General features: G+C 21.0%; 1 protein-coding gene across 1 annotated transcript; it reads right to left on the reverse strand.

Annotated features, from left to right (window-relative positions):
• Positions 1 to 8,024: 8,024 nt before the first annotated feature.
• Positions 8,025 to 9,752, reverse strand: LOC128960341 (prostasin-like). Its single transcript, XM_054306413.1, has 7 exons — positions 9,611 to 9,752; positions 9,289 to 9,525; positions 9,071 to 9,147; positions 8,925 to 9,010; positions 8,579 to 8,859; positions 8,303 to 8,460; positions 8,025 to 8,186 (listed from the first exon to the last, which is right to left on the reverse strand). The coding sequence occupies exons 1-7, from the start codon at positions 9,741 to 9,743 to the stop codon at positions 8,025 to 8,027; spliced, it is 1,134 nt and encodes a 377-aa protein (XP_054162388.1). The 5' UTR covers positions 9,744 to 9,752.
• Between the last annotated feature and the right edge of the window lie 9,457 nt (positions 9,753 to 19,209).

Raw genomic sequence — 19,209 nt, forward strand, 5'->3', positions numbered from 1 at the left:
ATATACAGTAATACAGTATATCTAATATATGTATGCTTTAGGAGAACATTTGTGACACAAATCTATTAAATATAAGCAAATTTTTAATTTACTAATTTTTGCAATTTATGGTAGATATTAGTAACATCACATTTTCGTATATTTTTGACGATATTTTGATGTTTAATTGTATTATACATATTATGTATTACATAACATTTATTCAAATTTTCATAATTAAAAAAATTAGTGTTGACTACAAGTTAAATTTTCAAATTAAAAAAAATTATTTACATGGATATAGATTTTTGAAGTAATTTCTAAATAAAAATATTGATGAGATATAATCAATAAAAATAAGAATTTTTTATTTGATAGAAATAGATATTTGAAGCGACAAATAGTTTTGATAATTAAATGAAATCCTATCCTATCTTTTAGCTATGGCCTCAATAAATCTAAAATCAATTTAATTTAAATCTATATATATTTAATACTATTTATGAATTTTCAAAATTAAAATGCAATTTTAGAAACCTAAATTCAAATTTACACTAAAATAACTAAATATATTAATTTAAAATTAGGACAACTAATAAATTGTCAATAAAAATTTTTAATTAAATTTATGTATATAATGTATATTAATTTATTTAAAAAATATATTATAAATTTTGATTATTATTTTATAAAAAATACTTTATTGCAGTTATAAAAAGTGAAACAGATCTGTATCTAATTATTCACTGAAAAAAACTAAACATATTTACTGATATTGTGTTAATTTACAATATTTTATATTACAATTAAAATTAAAACAAAATAAGTAAAAATATAATAATTACCTATAGTTATATAATAGTACAGTATATCTGTCATCTTATTTGTATTGACGCTAATTACAATTTTTCCGCATATTTATAAATTATATAATATATAGACTATATATTATAATATACAGTAGTATACCTGTACAACAGGTATTTACAGTTTACTATTAACTTATATATTAAATATCATAAAATGTTGTTTATCTTATAGTCATTTCTTTTGAAACAATAAAAGCTAATAATTTTGTAATTAGTTTAAAACAATAAAAACAAAAATGTAAGATTTATTCAAAATTAATAGTTCATCATTGTCATTTATTTAATTTTAAAGTTTATAAGTTATAAATTATAGCACAATTTTAATCTTTAAACACTTTCTTCATTTAAAAAAAAGAAAGATTTAAATGAATATTATTAAAAACAAAATATTATTAATAAAAATTACATCATAATTAAGTAAATTTAAACATCAAATTAATTTTAATTTAATTTATAGACTACAAGTTATTCAAATTTATATAATAATAATATGTTTATATAATTATTTAAATTGTCAAATTATTATCTTCAACAATGTCTTGCATAACACATAAAACACGAACCCTTATATTATTATATATAAAACATGAATATATTTTGTAGATTTGCATAAATTGTGGTTTTCGGCAATAATTTTCAAAATAATGGGTCAAAAATAATGATTTTGTTTTTTATTTCGTTATCACATTAATAATATATTATATGTTATTGAAAAGTGAATGAAATTAGTTGTAATGTTTATAACATTTACAATTGATTACAAATGAATGAGTGTGAGATCATTGGCCATAAAACTTGTTGTTTTTTTTTTTGATTAAATATTTGACTTTCAAGACAAGTTTGATGCATAAGTCATTATAGGGTAATATTAAAGTACAGGCAATAGCCAACCGGCCACTGACTCAATAATATCGGTCATTAAGTGTTGTAAATATGCGGTCAATGGATGTGTCAATGACTACATTGGTTGGTAAATGATCTTAAATTTATTTAATTAGTAAATCGTGCGACTATTAAATATTTGATTTATTAGTTTATTATAATAAATACTTCAAACAACCCAATTGGCAAACTTTCGCTGTTAAATATTACTATTTTAAGATATTATTTTAGTTTATATTACAAACCAGTTAAGAATGCTAGAAAGCATTATTAGAAAAAAAAACTTGAATATCATAAATATGTTGAAACCAAATAGTTGGTATAATTATATAGTATTAATTTATATAGTAACAAAAATAAAAAACTGGTAAAATATACATAATTTAAATAATGTTATGTAGGTTATCAAATGACTCGGTATGACAAACAAAACTCAACTATAGTCATGTAGGGTATAAAATGACTCGGTATGACAAAATAAACTCAACCATAGTCATGTAGGGTATCAAATGACTCGGTATGACAAAATAAACAACCATAGTCATGTAGGGTATCAAATGACTCGGTATGACAAAACAAACTCAACCATAGTCATGTAGGGTATCAAATTACTCTGTATGACAAAATAAACTCAACTCTAGTCATGTAGAGTATCAGATGATTAATATAATGAAATAAACAAATATAATCATGTTTGGTATTAAATGATTTAGTATAACAAAATAAACAGTTAAAATCATACTTTTGCTGCCATTTTTTGAAAAAATAATATAATTTTGATCTATTATATCTTATTTTTAATACTATATACAATTCTAAGCGCTAAAATTTACCTTAATTTTTTATACGTCACCATTTTTTTAAAAAAAATAATTTTAATTTATTATATCTTATTTTTGATGCTCTATACAATTCTAAACGTTAAAATTTTTACCTAAATTTTTTTTATTTTGGCCGCCATTTTCTCTATGTTCCTGAAGAGATATCAAAATTTTAATGCATATTTTTATGCTTGCTTTTGATGCTCTATTCAAATTTATACTTAAAATATTTTTTCTTAAAATTTTCTTTACTTTGGCCGCCATTTTCTATATGATCCCGAAGAGATATCAAAATTTTAATGCAACTTTTCAATACATTATTAGTAGTCCTCTAACCGAATCTGAAGTCAGAATTTCAAAATTCGCAAAAAAATTGCTACACACACACACACACACACACAAAAAAGGCTCGTATAGATTTCAGAAAACAAAACTTTTCAAGTTTTTTTTGAAAATACTTATTATTTACTTAATTTAAAAACATAAAGAAAGTTCAAAAAACACAAACACAATAAACAATCCCTTTTTATTATATACTGTAATTGTTTGATAGTATACTATACAGTATAGTGTACTTAAATAAATATTTTTTAGTCACTCAAACCTAATAATTATTACACAATCTTTGCTAAAATATTGCTAAAAGCAATACATGGGTTTGGTTTAAGGCTTTTAATATTTTGACAATTTTTTTTTTGATTAATTGTAATAAATAGCGTTATTTTTTAATATCTGACATAAATAAATAATCCAAATAACATTTAATAAGTAACTAATTTTTCTTATAAATTAATAGTTATAATAGTAAAAATACAATTATTTTTGGTATCAATTTATTAAGTTTATACTACATATATGTGTATAAGTGTATAAACAATAAAATCTTTAAAGATTATATAGTAAATAAATACAAATTAAATAAATTTGTTTTCATTAATTTGTTTTTTAATGAAAGAGAAATCTTTGATAAGATTATAAATGATATTAAAGTTAAATAAAATATATAAATAAATTTTTAATGTAATACTTATATTTTATAAACTCTAAGCTACCTAAATTACTGTATTAACATACTAAATATCCTACAAATAAACAAATCAAATGCTTTTAATTTTACTTATTTAAATTTTATATACAATTTATATATTTGTAGATCAAAATAAAATTTAAACATTGAATACATTTATAATCTTATATTTCCTATATTTGGGACAATCAAAGAGGTCGGACCTATGCTCCCACTCTTCATGACATTTCTAATCAAAAATCATTTTACTTTATCATAAAATATATAAATTATATTATAATATAATTGCAATAATATACAAAAAATTACTCAAATATCTCATAGATCTCTCACGAAAGCTAGGATTTAAACCGTAAAATAATTTGTTTAAAAACTCATTTTTCAAAGTAACAGATTTTATAAATAAAAAAATACTTTTAATATAATAGTAAATATAATAATTTTGAAAATATCGTATAAAACATATATATAAATTATATATGTTAACACTAACAAAGATAAAAGTAAAAGTTTCTTATAATTGACTTTAAAAATATTGAGTGCATTAACTCTTACTTTTATAAACTTTTTATTACTTTCAATGAACTCTAGATTTGAATCATATTATAAGGTATACAAATGTATAAAATGAGAAATATAAAACTTAAAAGAAAAAAATGATTTTTAAAAAGATATCTTAAAATAAATTAAAAATTATACTTTTAATTAATTCATTTGAATTGCGATTTAGTTTTTAAAAATAAAATAAAAACTTAATTTTGATAACAATTTAAAGTAATTTTATATTGTTATTGGATTATTTATTATTAAATATTAACTCAAAAAGTAGTCCAAAAATGAATGACAATTTTTAAATAAAATCTATTGAAAAAACTTAATATTTCGTTTAAAAAAAACTCATTTCCTATTATTATTTAAATTGGATTTTTTGTTTTTATAAATAAATTAATATTAATTTAGTCTAATAATATATATATATATATAATTTTACTCTAATTATTGATACATTTTTAAAAATTAGCAAAAGTTGATTAAATTTGTTTCTTTAAATAGAAATGTTTGGCAAAAGATTATATTGACTTACTTTCAGTTTTTGAAACAAATCCACTTTGAAAGCCAAATGTAATGATTTGAAAGTTTTGAAAACAAAATCAACAGTTTTTCAACTTTCACACAATTTATATAAATTAATTTTAATATTTTTTATTAGAAAAATAAATAAAATGTCAACTTTTAGTATAATTATTTATCTTAAATTTGATTAAAACCATAGATTTATTAATTATTTGAAATGTCTATCCGATTGAAATCAAATTTTTCGGCTGTTTTTGTAGAGCACTGGTGTGTTTGAGTGCTCAGTGTTTCTAATGAATTGATTGAATACAAGTCAGGACTGACTGGGAAGGCATGACTGGGAAGGCAGTGCAGTACACATATTGAATAGGTAAGCGACCCAATGCCTCGGGCCAATTGCACACACAGACAAAAAACCATTGCTTCACTTACACAGAGCACTGGTAGCACTGTTTTCGTTGATGTTTTAGATCAGGAAAATTAAACTAAAAAAGATACTCACATATGGTATACTATACGCTATTATTATTGTTTAGAAATAATCGTTTTGTACATTCAAACAATCACTTACATTGTATTGTGTTTTTATATGTTTATCTTATAAACTTTGGTTTCGCACATTAAAGAAGTCTACATATGGGGTCAATATATGGAGGATTAGTAATAATTTAAATTATTAAAAAATTATTATAAATATTAGAATTTATCAAATTCAGTTTCAATTGATATTCATTTAATATCGTATTATATCAGACAAAAATATAATCATATTTATTAAATGAAAATTATTTTATTGAATAAAATTTAATTTAAATCAAATAAACTATTTTAAATTGAATTTGTATTATATTTCTATTAATACAATAGATTTATATATAATTTCTATTCAGACTTTATTAGCATTTTTGAATACATTCTGTATTCTGTATTCTTATTTGTTAATTATTATTATATTCATTAAATCATTGCATTGCTGTCTATAAATATAATTTGAATCGAATTTTGATTATATATTTTACTAATAATTTGTATACAATTATTAAAATTAGAATATAATATATATATATATATATATATATATATATATAAATATTTTTATTAAAAACAAGAAATGTAAAAACTAAATGATGTTAGAATCAGTGATATAACATAACTATCTCTTAATAAGCTTTCTAATACTGTATAAAAATAATAAATGTGTTAATTATAAATATATTCTTGATAATAGTTTGCATTTATAACAAATTAACTTAAATTATACAGTATAACACAATTTATAATTTCACAAAATATAACATTAGAATTAAAATGGATTAATACTTGGATTGTAAAAATTTCAATTAAAATTATGGACGATCTTAAATGATGAGTTCTCTGTTATTACTCTATATTTGTTAAACAGTGAAACTCATTTATAACAATATTTCAAAATATTTTTATTTCATAATAATTTTGAAGACATTTAAAAAATAAATTATTAAATAATGTTATAATAAATAGTACATTGTAAGCAACATTTACTTTACATTTACAGTAATAATATTATATTACTTTTAATATAAAAATCACCAAGCACGATTAGATATAAAAATAAATTAGTGAAACAATTTATTAATTATAAAGTTAATTATTATAATAATAAGTGATACAAATAATAGCAAAATATAATTATTTATCAATATATTACAGCAATAATTGTTTTATATGAGACTATTGTTCTTTAATGTTGACATAATTTCTATATTCTATAATTAATTTTTAAAGAATTCTTTTTAATAATTAAAATAATATATTTATTTTTATTAAATAATTTATTTAATTTGACAAAAAAAACAAATAAATTGACATACAGTATATATGACATATGATAGAAAGATATAATATATTTATCAGTAGCAATCATCAAAAAAGATTTTATAATTATAATAATAATTATTATTATTGACTTTTACTTTTTTTAATTAATAAATTATGTCACAATTGATATAAAAGTTGTTAAAAAGTTCAGTTAATATTGACTATCAGTTTTGGCAAATTCATGTCAGGAAAGGACTTTCAAATGGATAGTCTGTGTAATAGTGCGCTAGATTTGGATGATCACCACTGATGATGACCTCAAACATTATATCAGCAATTTTGTAGAACAACTTTTCATTTTTTTATATAAAAATATTTAATTGCAATTTTAAAACAATTTTTTTTAAATTATCATAAATGTACTAATTTATCAATCAATTAAATTTTGTTTTTAAAATTTAAAAAAATTGTAAATTAATGATTTAATTTTTTATGATTTTTATAAATAAAATAAAATTAGCAATGAATAAAATTTAGATACTGTATAATATACATAATATTTCACAATTTATTATATTATATTATAAAGTATAAATAATATAAATGAAAAATTTGTAACATTTATCTTCTATATAACAGTAATAAAAAGCAAATTTATTAATCGATTAAATTATAACAACTAAAAATCAATTACAAATTTAAATAGTATAATATTTGATTTAGTTTATGAGATATAATGTACTTTAATTATAAAGTAATTTTAATTAAATTAATATCTATTATTTATAAAATATATCATATGGCTCTAATTGTTAAGTAATTAATAAATACTAAATAACATAAAAATATTTGTTAAAATAATAATGTCTTAATTTAATACAAAATGATATATATATATATATATTAAAGTAATAATTAAAATAAGTTCATATAAAGTTAAATTTATAAAATTGACAATTATGATATTTGCTTTATTTATGGCATATATACATTTTGTATAACTCAAATAAACTGAATTATCCAATATTTACAATCAAATATAAAATTAATTTATTAGAAGATTCTTCTATTTAATGATTTCTTACAAAATTGATTTAATTTATTTTATGTTAATATTATTGACAAGAATGTGGCTAATCGTGTCAACTGAAATATTTCAAAATTTGATTGTAAACCAATAGTTAAATTATTTAAGTACTGCAATTAGTTGTTCCTATTATCACTTTTTTAAAACAAAAATATTTATAAATGGAAAAAGTGATATAAAATAAAGTTTTAATAAATATATAATTAACTTTATAACTGTGTATATTGTAGATGTTAATGATGTAGATTATAAGTTGCCATAAAATAAGTCATAACAAATTATGGCAAGCTATACCTGGGTCGTTAAAAATATATTAATAAAATTAGTATTAATATATACTAAATTATTGTATTTATTGATAGTGTCTTTTCACACATTTTTTAAGTCAATATAATTATTAATATAATTAAAAAGTTTTTTGTTAATAACAAAGATTATTATTAATAACAAGTATTGACTTTCTGTGTGAAAAAGCTTTAGTTTTACGTTTAATTTTTGTAAACATTGGCTGATATCCAATCAGATGAACTGCTGACCCGATGGTAAATCCCGGGTTGATATTGTTTGGCACACGAATAACCGGCTGATACTATACCAACTAAATACCAAACGCCAAAATCATTTAACATGAGTGGTCCACCCGAATCACCCTTWTATATATATATATATATATATATATATATATATATATATATATATATATTTATATAAATTTGTCAATTAAATAATTATTTTTTAAAATATAACTTATATGTCAAATATCTACCTGACAGGCATCACGACCACCAAACTCATAGCCCGCACACATCATTTCGTCGTATATCCTAATATTGATACCTCTTTGTCGATGCCATCCCTCGCATATTTCATTTTCAATGACCGGCACCGGTACATGTTGTAACACTTTTGGTCGTAATTTTGAACCTTTAAATTATATAAAATATGTTATTAGTTTTTTTTATTACCAGTACTAGTATTACTTGTTTACTAAAATAATGAATTATATCATATTATTAAATAATTAGTTAAAAGTAGTGCTAACCTGCTTGTAGAGCCCCCCAACCGGCCACATATGCCATTCTGCCTAAAAAGCCAACATCTTTTTGTGGCAAACAAATAGGTCTGATATTATCTTTGTAAGCAACGGGTCGGTCGAGTACGAGGACAGCCACATCATAGCGATCTGCTTGTGGTGTGAATCGGAAATTTGGATGAAGTCTCACTTCTTGAACAGTAAACACTTCATGAGGTAAGCTCTCGATCTCAGAGTGAAGAATATAATCTCCAAGAGTTACTCGGATGCTGTTAGGGTTGTGTTGAGATCTATAATTATTTATACAATTTATATGTTATTAAAATAATTGAAATTAATATATATATATATAAACCTGGCCACACAATGACCCGCTGTTACTACATGTGCCGGACCAACGAGTGCTCCCCCACAACGGCTGCCACCGACCTGGACAAAGGCCTAACATATAAAACAAAGTATTATTTTAACAATAGATTAAATATTTAATTTATATCATACCTGCCACGGGAACTGTCCAAATGAGGCATCATTTCCTCCAACGATTCGGCTAATTCTGGCCGCGCTTTTGCCGCAGTCTTAAGAAACAGTTTATATAAATATATTTATATATATATTTATATATATATTTATATATATATTTATAAATTTAAACTACCGTATAAATAATTTCTATTATAAAAATAATATTAATGAGTTAATATATATATATATATTACGTGGATCATTGATGACGGGTCCCCAATACTGGGGCTGAATGTCTTGACTGCTTGGAGTGACACAACATGTATGAAGTGGACCACACGAGGCACCCAACGAACCGCCCGAAACCCAACAGAATGCGAAAAACTGACAGCGGGTGCCACCGACGCATCCCTGTTGGCGACTGCCAATGCGCACGGGGGGCAGGAGGCGAACCACATTACCCACTGCTCGCGTCAAAAAACCGGCCGATGCTTATAAACATAAGATAATGAATTTACAAACAGCTCTTATAGAACTTGCAGACATTATATATCATCAAAATATTTGATGACTTACTATCCGGTGCTGTTCTGTCGACACTATGCTCTGTGCGGTTAAAGAATAAATCATAAGTTAGAGACTCTGGAAAAGTATGGACAGGTGTTGACAATAGGTTGACCACTTGGATCACGAATAAGGCATAAAGCATCCTCTTTGCATACCCTCCCGCAAGTATGCATCGGTGGCTCTGTATTGGTGCCAACAAAATGGTCAATGCATTAGACTTTTAAAAACATATACAACACTATTGTATTTGTTTAATAGTATTGTAAAAACACTTCAATAATCCAATTACACGTTAACCTAAATTTGATATTTTTATATATATATATATATATATATATATATATATGAATAATGATTTGATGTTCACTTCAAAGATTAGCCAACAAAGTATGTAATGTTAAGAAACATAACAACATATCGCACATAATATTAGAAAAGATGACTAACTATAATATAAATCATCATTTAATCAGCTCTACAATTGAGCACAGCTTTCATAATCCATAAAGTCGTAAGACTTTAGTCATATATTCAACACAAACTAACTAAATATCATATGTTATAAAACTAAAAAAAAAATAATATATATTTCAAGTAGTTGTGGTGGTAGTGATAATAGTAATAGTATTTGTCTGTTTAACAGGACTATAGGTTTATGGTCTGATCAATGATATCCGCCTGACTGGGTTCAAGTCCAAGTACTTGCTTCCTGACTAGTCAAGGTATGACAGGACTACCATCACTGCCTGTGCCAAAACTCACTACTAATATACTCATAGCCTGTTATCGAGTATATGTCCGCACTAGTCATGACCTACAACCTAACGGCCTAGAAATCATATCAGGTATTTGTATCGTTGGTATTGGATAATAGACAGACCATTAAAGGCAGAGAAGGTTTTCCCAAATAACATAATATTTAAATAGATTTTTAATATACAGTATAAAAATAAACTTAAATTTATAAAAATAATACATAATTTAACTATTTATCTATCTATATAATTTATCTATCATTATCCACTTTTATTGTTGTATATTGCACTTATCGTAATCACTATTGGACTGTAGTTTATAATAAATTTAAGATAAATTAAAATTATAAGCATATTAAGTATATTGTTTCATATTTAACGACTAAAAATAATAAAATGTGTTTTTAGAATCAAAATATATAATATATGCTAAAATTACTAAAATATGTAAAAATATGTTATAAAATATTTTTCACTTTTTTATCTTTAAAATAATTACTATAACACTAGTTATCATGCATGTTTTTTTAAAAAAATAATGAAATTATATTTATATATAATATAATATGAAATACAATTAAAATTTTTGTTTTATTTTTTATATTTTTAAAACAAATAAAAATGAGTGTCTTAATCAATGATAAATAATTTTAATAAATGATTAAAATTAATGATTTTTTGTTTATTCATATTTTTAAACAAAAAGTATTAAATTTATATTTTAGTTAAGATATTATGTAAAATTATTTGATTTTTTAATCATTATTAAATAAGTTTTAAAAGCAATTAATTTCAAAAAAATTATACAATAAAAATTATTAAATAGTAAGTCAATAGAATTGTCTTATTAATTAGATTTTATAGATTTAAAAATATCACAAATAAGAAAAAATAATAAAAAAAAATAAATAAAAATTTGATTCAATGTTAATGAATAAGATTAGATTATCAATAGATTTTTTAAATATTAAAATATCGATTGAAACAAAACTGATTTTTGCATATATTTATATAAATTGTATAAAAAAATTTAATCTTTGACTTAGAAAACAAATGAGTCGTTTGTATTACACTTAATTTAAATAACAATTACAACATTCAATGGATTTTGTCTCACTTCATGACAATTGAGCAAACATTTTGAAAATAATTAATTAATGCTCTAAATATTTGGCACTTTTTTCACTGCTATAATACTTATCACATTGAAAATTATTTTTACCATTAATATATCTTTTATTTTATGTTTTATTTTCTAGTTTTAATATACAGCATAATTAAAAAGTCATCGAGTTTTCATAAAGTTCTCTATTGTTCACTATTATTATAAATGAATATATAATTAGATTTTAACTTTGATATAATTTACATAAGTTTGTTTTATTAATTATTAATTATTATTTATCAAATATCAAATAGATTGAAAAAATCACAAAACTATCTCTATTACAAAATTACATTAAATTAAATAGTTTTTATGTATATATTGTACTTTAAGTTACATGTTATTTAATGTTTTGGTTTTAATGCTACATTTTTTATCGTAGATTTAATCAATGTTTTTAGTTTATCGTAACAAGTATAATTTTTTTTTTAAATTTTATCAGTATATGATAATTATTTTTAATAGTCTAAATGCTTAAGTTTACTCAAATAATAATATATTATTAATATTTGTATTAAAATATTGAATCAATATTGTACAAATTTATATAATATTACTTAATCTCAAAATTTTTATTAATATTATTGCATTAAATGTATTTAGTTTATACATAAAAAGATAAGGATTAGAATTTAATGATATTAAAATTTCAGAAAAATAAAGCTAAAAAAATTCACATGAATTTCTTTAAAATATAAGAAATATTTAAATATTTAATAATTAAAAATCTAAAGTTAATTCTATTTTAGTCAATAAATAATAAGACTTAATAGAAAAATTTTACATTTAAAATGATTACCAAAAATTTATACATTTATATTATTTTTTCTCTGTAACTATTTGATAATTTTCTCTCTCTCTCTCTCTCTTTCTCTCTCTCTTTCTTTTTTTCTCTCTCTCTTTTTCTCTATATATCTATTTATGTTTTTCAGTATTTGTTTCGATATTCAAAGTAAACATAATTTAGTTAATAGTAACAAAATATTTATGACTCATATACTGTGTATAATATAATGGTTATTATTGTGTGAAAGAAAGCCATGAATTGAATTAGTTTAGCTGAGAGAGAGAATTGTCCTAATTTTGTGAACAGAACTTTCAAGTGTAGTATAGTTTGTGTATTATGTGTTTATGTAGCGGTGGATCACTTTTGACACCCAACAGCCCAAACAAATATATATACTATTATATAATACGATATATATAAGTAAAATATAAGTACCTAAAAACATGACACATGTTATGCACCGCAATACGTAAGCCTACGGCGCTTATTGTGTATATGTTAGAGCTCTCGCCATAAATGTGTTATATTAGGAAATGAGGCCATATATAGGCCAGGGCTACATAAATCATAATGGGTTCACTGTCACGGCCGACACTCGTATCTGTGACAATATACTCAACCATCAGGTTATGAGTTGCTGATCACTTGAGCATAAATTTTACTAAAAAAAACATTACAAGTGTTGTATTGCCAGTGATTGGGTGACAAAAGTGATCCACCGCTCCATTAACGAGACGCCACTGACTCCGAAAGTTTGGGCCAAAACACCGATAATGAGGCCAACATTTCTCTCTCGCCAAACACCAGCCCCCCTACTCTCCCTTCCCCTCACTTTTCTATTCATAACTATTATTTAACAAACAATTTCTCTCTATAAATAACTTTTTTTTTTAAATAACTGTGATTATTATTATTGTATTATTTGTATAATCAAATATTTAAATCTTTTTATAATTTTGTTTTATATTTTAAAGACTTTATAAGAACTTTTAGTATTATTTAATATTAATAAAAGATTATATTAATAAAAATGCTAATTTTAGTAATAGCAATTACAGTAGGTTTGTAATAATTATTAAAATATGATAGTTTGTAACTTAAATCAATTAATGAATTTTACACTTAAATGAAAATGATAAATTATTACATATTAATATATATTGTAATATATTGTTTAATAAAGTAAACTTTTAAAGTAAATCTTTATTATTCAACTAAATTTAAAATAAATAACAATATATCAATAAATTAAAATTTTTATTAAAATTATAATTAGTTATACAGTAGTTTGCTTTTATATTTGTATATAATTTATATATGTATTATACAGTTATGTAACGAATAAAAGTTTATATACTTGAATATCTACATTATTAATTAGGGTTTCACTACTTTCTATTAAAATGCTCAAAATTAATAAAAGAGGACACAAAAAGAGGTTATATTTTTGAAGCCCAACTTAAACTTTATATTTTAAGAAAACACTTTTTATCACAATCAATTGTTGTAATTTAAATGTAATATATCATTTTATATTGTTAAAATATGAGATAATTTTAATATACTTCAATATTTAAATATTTTGGGATTATAGCAACTAGTTAATTATCAATTATATAAAATCAACAACATATACTTATAATGTTATTGATACTAACCAATGTAATTATAAATAAATTAAAAAATTATATAGAAAGATTTAAATTTTTTTTAATTGATAAAACTACATTTTTGTCTTTTAATAAATTAACAAATCATTTAATAGTTTCGAGTAATTTTTACATTTATAAAAAATTTTGTCTTAACATAAATCTTTAAAAATTAAAATTTGTATTAATATAATTTAGGACTTTAATTTTTATAATATTATATTATTTGGAAAATTTGATATATTAATTATTTAAATTTAATAATATATAATTCTAAATCTAAAATTTTAAAAGTATTTATTATTAAAATTTCTTAGTATGCTAACTTGTATTTTTTTATAAAAAGGTGAAAACAATATTATATTTATAAAATAAATTGAAGCGAATATTATGGGCTAAATAAATCATATTAATTTCATAAATAATTTTTTAATTAAATAATTTATATTTAATTATCAATTGAATATTTGATTCAAATATTGTTTGAAAACACGGATTTTAAATACACATTAAAAACGAGTAGAGTTTAAGGCAAAACATCAAAATTTTTGGTTTTAGGGTCAGTTAGCTCTGTATTACTCGATTGAGACCTCAATTAGTTATGCTTTTGAGGCACATCTCATCATTGATGCCTTCTTGAAAATATACTAAAACTATTATATATTAATATAAATTTATTAAAATAAAAACTATTATTATATTATGACTTATTTGCATAGAATTGTAAACGAAATTTATTATATATTTGCATATAATTTGAGATTTTGCTTACATTAATAATAAAATAAAATAATAATATAATAGAAAACATTATTCTAATTTTGACTATGAATTGTTAAACAAAAGATTATATAAACAATTAATTTAAATTCAATTTATAATTAATCGAAAAATAGTTATAAAAATATATAATATAGTATTCAAAGGGTATAATAATGATAATAAATTCAACAATTGCGGTGTGTTTCGTGAACTCAAAAATTAAATTAATAATAAATAATAAAAATGAATATAAAAATTTGAAAATAAAATTGGTTTTTCATTTTAAATATACATTTTTATAAAATAATAATTATAATACAATAAAATAATATATGTATATCCTATTCAACTGTAAGATGTTATATTAAATAATAAGTAGTTATATAACTGTTACAAAAACAAATTTGTGTTAATTATAATTTAAACTTATGGATAAAATTTTTATCATTTTTTTTATTGCAGATCAAATAATCATTTTTAAAAGATATTTCATTTATCATAACATATAATTATCCAACCCTTTGTAAATATTATAAAATATTATTTTATTATAATAAATTGAAATTATTGAATTATTATAAATTAACTAATATAAAAAAATTAAAACAAAATGCTATCAAATTACTTACAGTGTATACAAATCCAACACTTAAATCACTCACACTTGATATCCATGTTTTGATTTTATATATTAAATATATTAGTTGAAAAATATATATTGAAAAAATTAATAGAAAATAAATAAATATATATACTGTATATAAAATATAAAACAAAATTTTATGAAAACAAAATAAAATGCAAAATTGACTGATAGTTGACTAAAACAGACAGTGAAGTGAAGTTATGTGTGTTTTATAAGACCTTATTATGAAATGAACTAAACTAAGAGTTAGTTGACTATTAAGACTTGAATATTGGCAGTCAATTGAGTGTAACTCCACTCTCAGTCAGTGTCGACATAACTCTTATAAGTTATTCACTGAAATACTGAACACAACTGGCAGTCAATGGTCTCGATCTCAACACTAACTTATTGTTGCATACGCTTTGGTAACTGCTATATAAATAGCCGTTTTTTTGGGTAACTGACCTCTCATCTGATCTCATATTTATGGCTTATATTTTAAAACAATAATAACAATTAACACTTACCACACAGTGTTATATCACTTTCCACACAATGGAAAGGTATGTCAGCAAATCTTTTAATTATTATTAATTTTGTGACAACTTTTCATTTGAAAGAGTGGGCTATAGTTTATAAGTGAATAGATTTGTTTAAACTACATATAATTCTTATATAAACTTATTATATATTGCATTAGTTATTAAACTTTATCTCTATTTAAGCCAATAATGATTCTTAAAAATTATTAAAAAAATAGATTTAATATATACTTCATAAGTTGATAGATGTTTTACTACATTAGTTATATAACAATTAACTGTAATTATATACAATACAAATGAATTGCAAAATAACTTGATAGTGCTTAAACATAATTTCACTTTAAATAAGCTGTAAATGAAGTTTTTTACACAATTTATAATTAGATGTATTTATAAAATAAAATTTATAACATATCTAAAAAAGTGGGGCAAAACTAATTGAATTAATAGTGAAAATTTTAAATAATATAATTAACAGTTTATTGAAAACAATTCAAATTGTTATTCATTTTTAAAATTCATTTTTATACCAATTTTTAAAATTTAAATTTTTACATTAAAAATATTAGTTTTTACTTACTTTGTATTGTGTAGTTTTAACTATTTAATATAATAAAATTTATTTAATAATACAGTTTAGTTAATTTTAATCTATACAATGTCTATAAAAATTTATCATAATTTATTGTAATATTTTGTAAAAATGAACTAAATTTTACATAATTTTTGGTATTTGTTTAATAAATTAATAAAATTTAAAGCATTGTATTATCAAATCAATAGATATTCTGAATTGAATTTCAATCCATTTTATATGTTTTTTAAAAGTCTTTTTTAATAAATCAATGTTTGTCTCACATTAAGTGTCAAACATTTTTAATATACAATACGTTAACTGAGTTTCTCGCTATCAAGTCTTGGATATTGAGCTGTATTTAGAGATAAGCAAATAGAAATTTCTAATAAGTTTCCCTGGGAAAATTTCTCTAGAATAACTTTTAAATAGAAATTTTACTTTTTATTATACTATAACTATTAATTATATACATACAAATGGGATCCCTATATATTAAATTATAGTTTTGTAAAATTTTATTAATGATTTAATTACATTTTTAATTTAATATAATAAAAAATGTTAATATTTTACTTTAATTATTAATTAAAATACAAATAATAATAATATTTAACTATTAAGTTACTTTTAATCAAAATGTATTGTTAAAAGATAACTAATATCGAGAGAACAAAATTGACATTAAGATCGCATTGACAGAAATTTCTTTTAAAATATTTCTAGAAATTTCTTTTTTTCCAACATTAGCTGTCTTTAATAAAAAAAATAAAATAATTTTATATTAGATATAATTTTTAAAAAATTAAAATATAAAAACAAAAACAGTAAATTTTAAACACAAATACAATAATCTTAATATTATTCCTTTTATAGATTTTAATATTCTTAATCTTGAGTTTATAAATAATATTTAATGTAAATATTTTTATTCTCATTATTATAACAACAATTAAATTATTTTTTAACAACAAATATTAATTCTTTAATATAATTAATTTTAGTTATTCTTTATTATTAATCTGTAATGATATAATTTTCTTATTATATATTATAATTTGTTTTTATGTTTATATTTATAAATTTACTAAAATTGTAAATTTTAATCAACATTTGTATATTTATGTTACATTCTTGTTACTAATAAATTATTTACTCATTTATAAATAAAGGTATATATTTATAGTTATAAAATATATCATACATACATTAATTGTGCACATAATTTATTTGCAAATCAAATCAAAGATTAATTTCAAATCAAACTTATATAACGTTTATAAATTATATTAAAGTTATAAATACTAAAGATATTTATTAAAAAAATAAAATTTGCAATTTAGTTGTTTTATTGACATAAAAATAAATAAAATAACAAAAAATTATTATATGTTGTCTAATATTATGTAATCAATATTTTGATCTGATTTGTATTGACATAAAAAAAATATAAAATATGTATAAATGGATTTGGTTTACTTGATTTTGTTAAGGATTTTATATAGCAATACTTTATGGAAATAAAAATAGCTTAATAATAGTGACTCATTATTTTATATAAACTGGATCTCAATTTTTTGTTCACTCTAATGCAATATTTTTTGTTAATATTTTACAATAAATATTTTGTTATAATATATATATATTATATAAAATAAACTAAATAAATACCAGTAAAAAGTGTAGAGAGAGAGAGAGAGAGAGAGAGAGAGAGAGAGAGAGAGAGAGAGAGAGAGATTTGTTTATGTTTATGATAATGACTAATTTACATAAACTTAGTTATATAATCACAAGTAGTTTGCATAATAACTTATAACTAACTAATTTCATTCAATTAAAATTATTTATTAGTTTAGTTTAAATATAATTATAAAATTTGTGATTACTTTTAATTTCTTAAACGCCAAATCATGGGAAGTATACAATTATTTAGAACAGTATTGTTATAATTTATAAATTATTTTCAATTCAAATTTCAGTGAAAGAATTTTTGTTTATTATAATAAAATTTGTCAAATCATGTTTAGTATAATACAGTATATTAACTGAGCTATAGATACCGGTATTTTTTATTTCAATTTAAAATTTATAAGTATAATATATATAGAAAATTATAAACTTATAAACAGATAATTAATACAAACTGTTTTTTCCAGAAAGTTGTATTGCACATGCAATTTATATGTATTTATTATATAACATGTTTATCTAACTCAGTAACTAATAATATTGCTATATTGTATGATATATTCAATATATACAGTATACTATATTGTATCATATCTACTATATATAAATAATAATAATCAAAAATATAATTTAGTAATAATAGTAACAAAGAGGAGATATAATTTGTTAGATATAACTTTGACCAACAAATTGTCTAAACTCAGAGAACCTGTTCATAATATCATACCTGTTTAAAACATATCATAATATCAGTTGACCTAAAAGTTATATTAAAATTGAAATCAGTTATTGTGGTCGATATATAACATACTTACAGTGTTTGTGTGCATACATATGATTAGTTTAAATGACATATAATTAGTTATCAATTTTTTTATTTTTTAGGCGAAAGTTTCAGTATTCTGTTATTTCAATGGTCACGAAACGCTATTTTCTTTTTCAACAAAAAATTTAATAATATTGTTATATAACTAACTATATATAATAAGTTGTGATTATACAGTATAACAAATACAGTATATTAAATAGAGAGTTGTTTTTTATTATTAGGTCA

This window comes from Oppia nitens, unplaced genomic scaffold, assembly GCF_028296485.1.
Source record: "Oppia nitens isolate AA-2021 unplaced genomic scaffold, nextdenovo-longstitch-racon4-pilon3 scaffold4_pilon_pilon_pilon, whole genome shotgun sequence".
Lineage (NCBI taxonomy): Eukaryota > Metazoa > Arthropoda > Arachnida > Sarcoptiformes > Oppiidae > Oppia > Oppia nitens.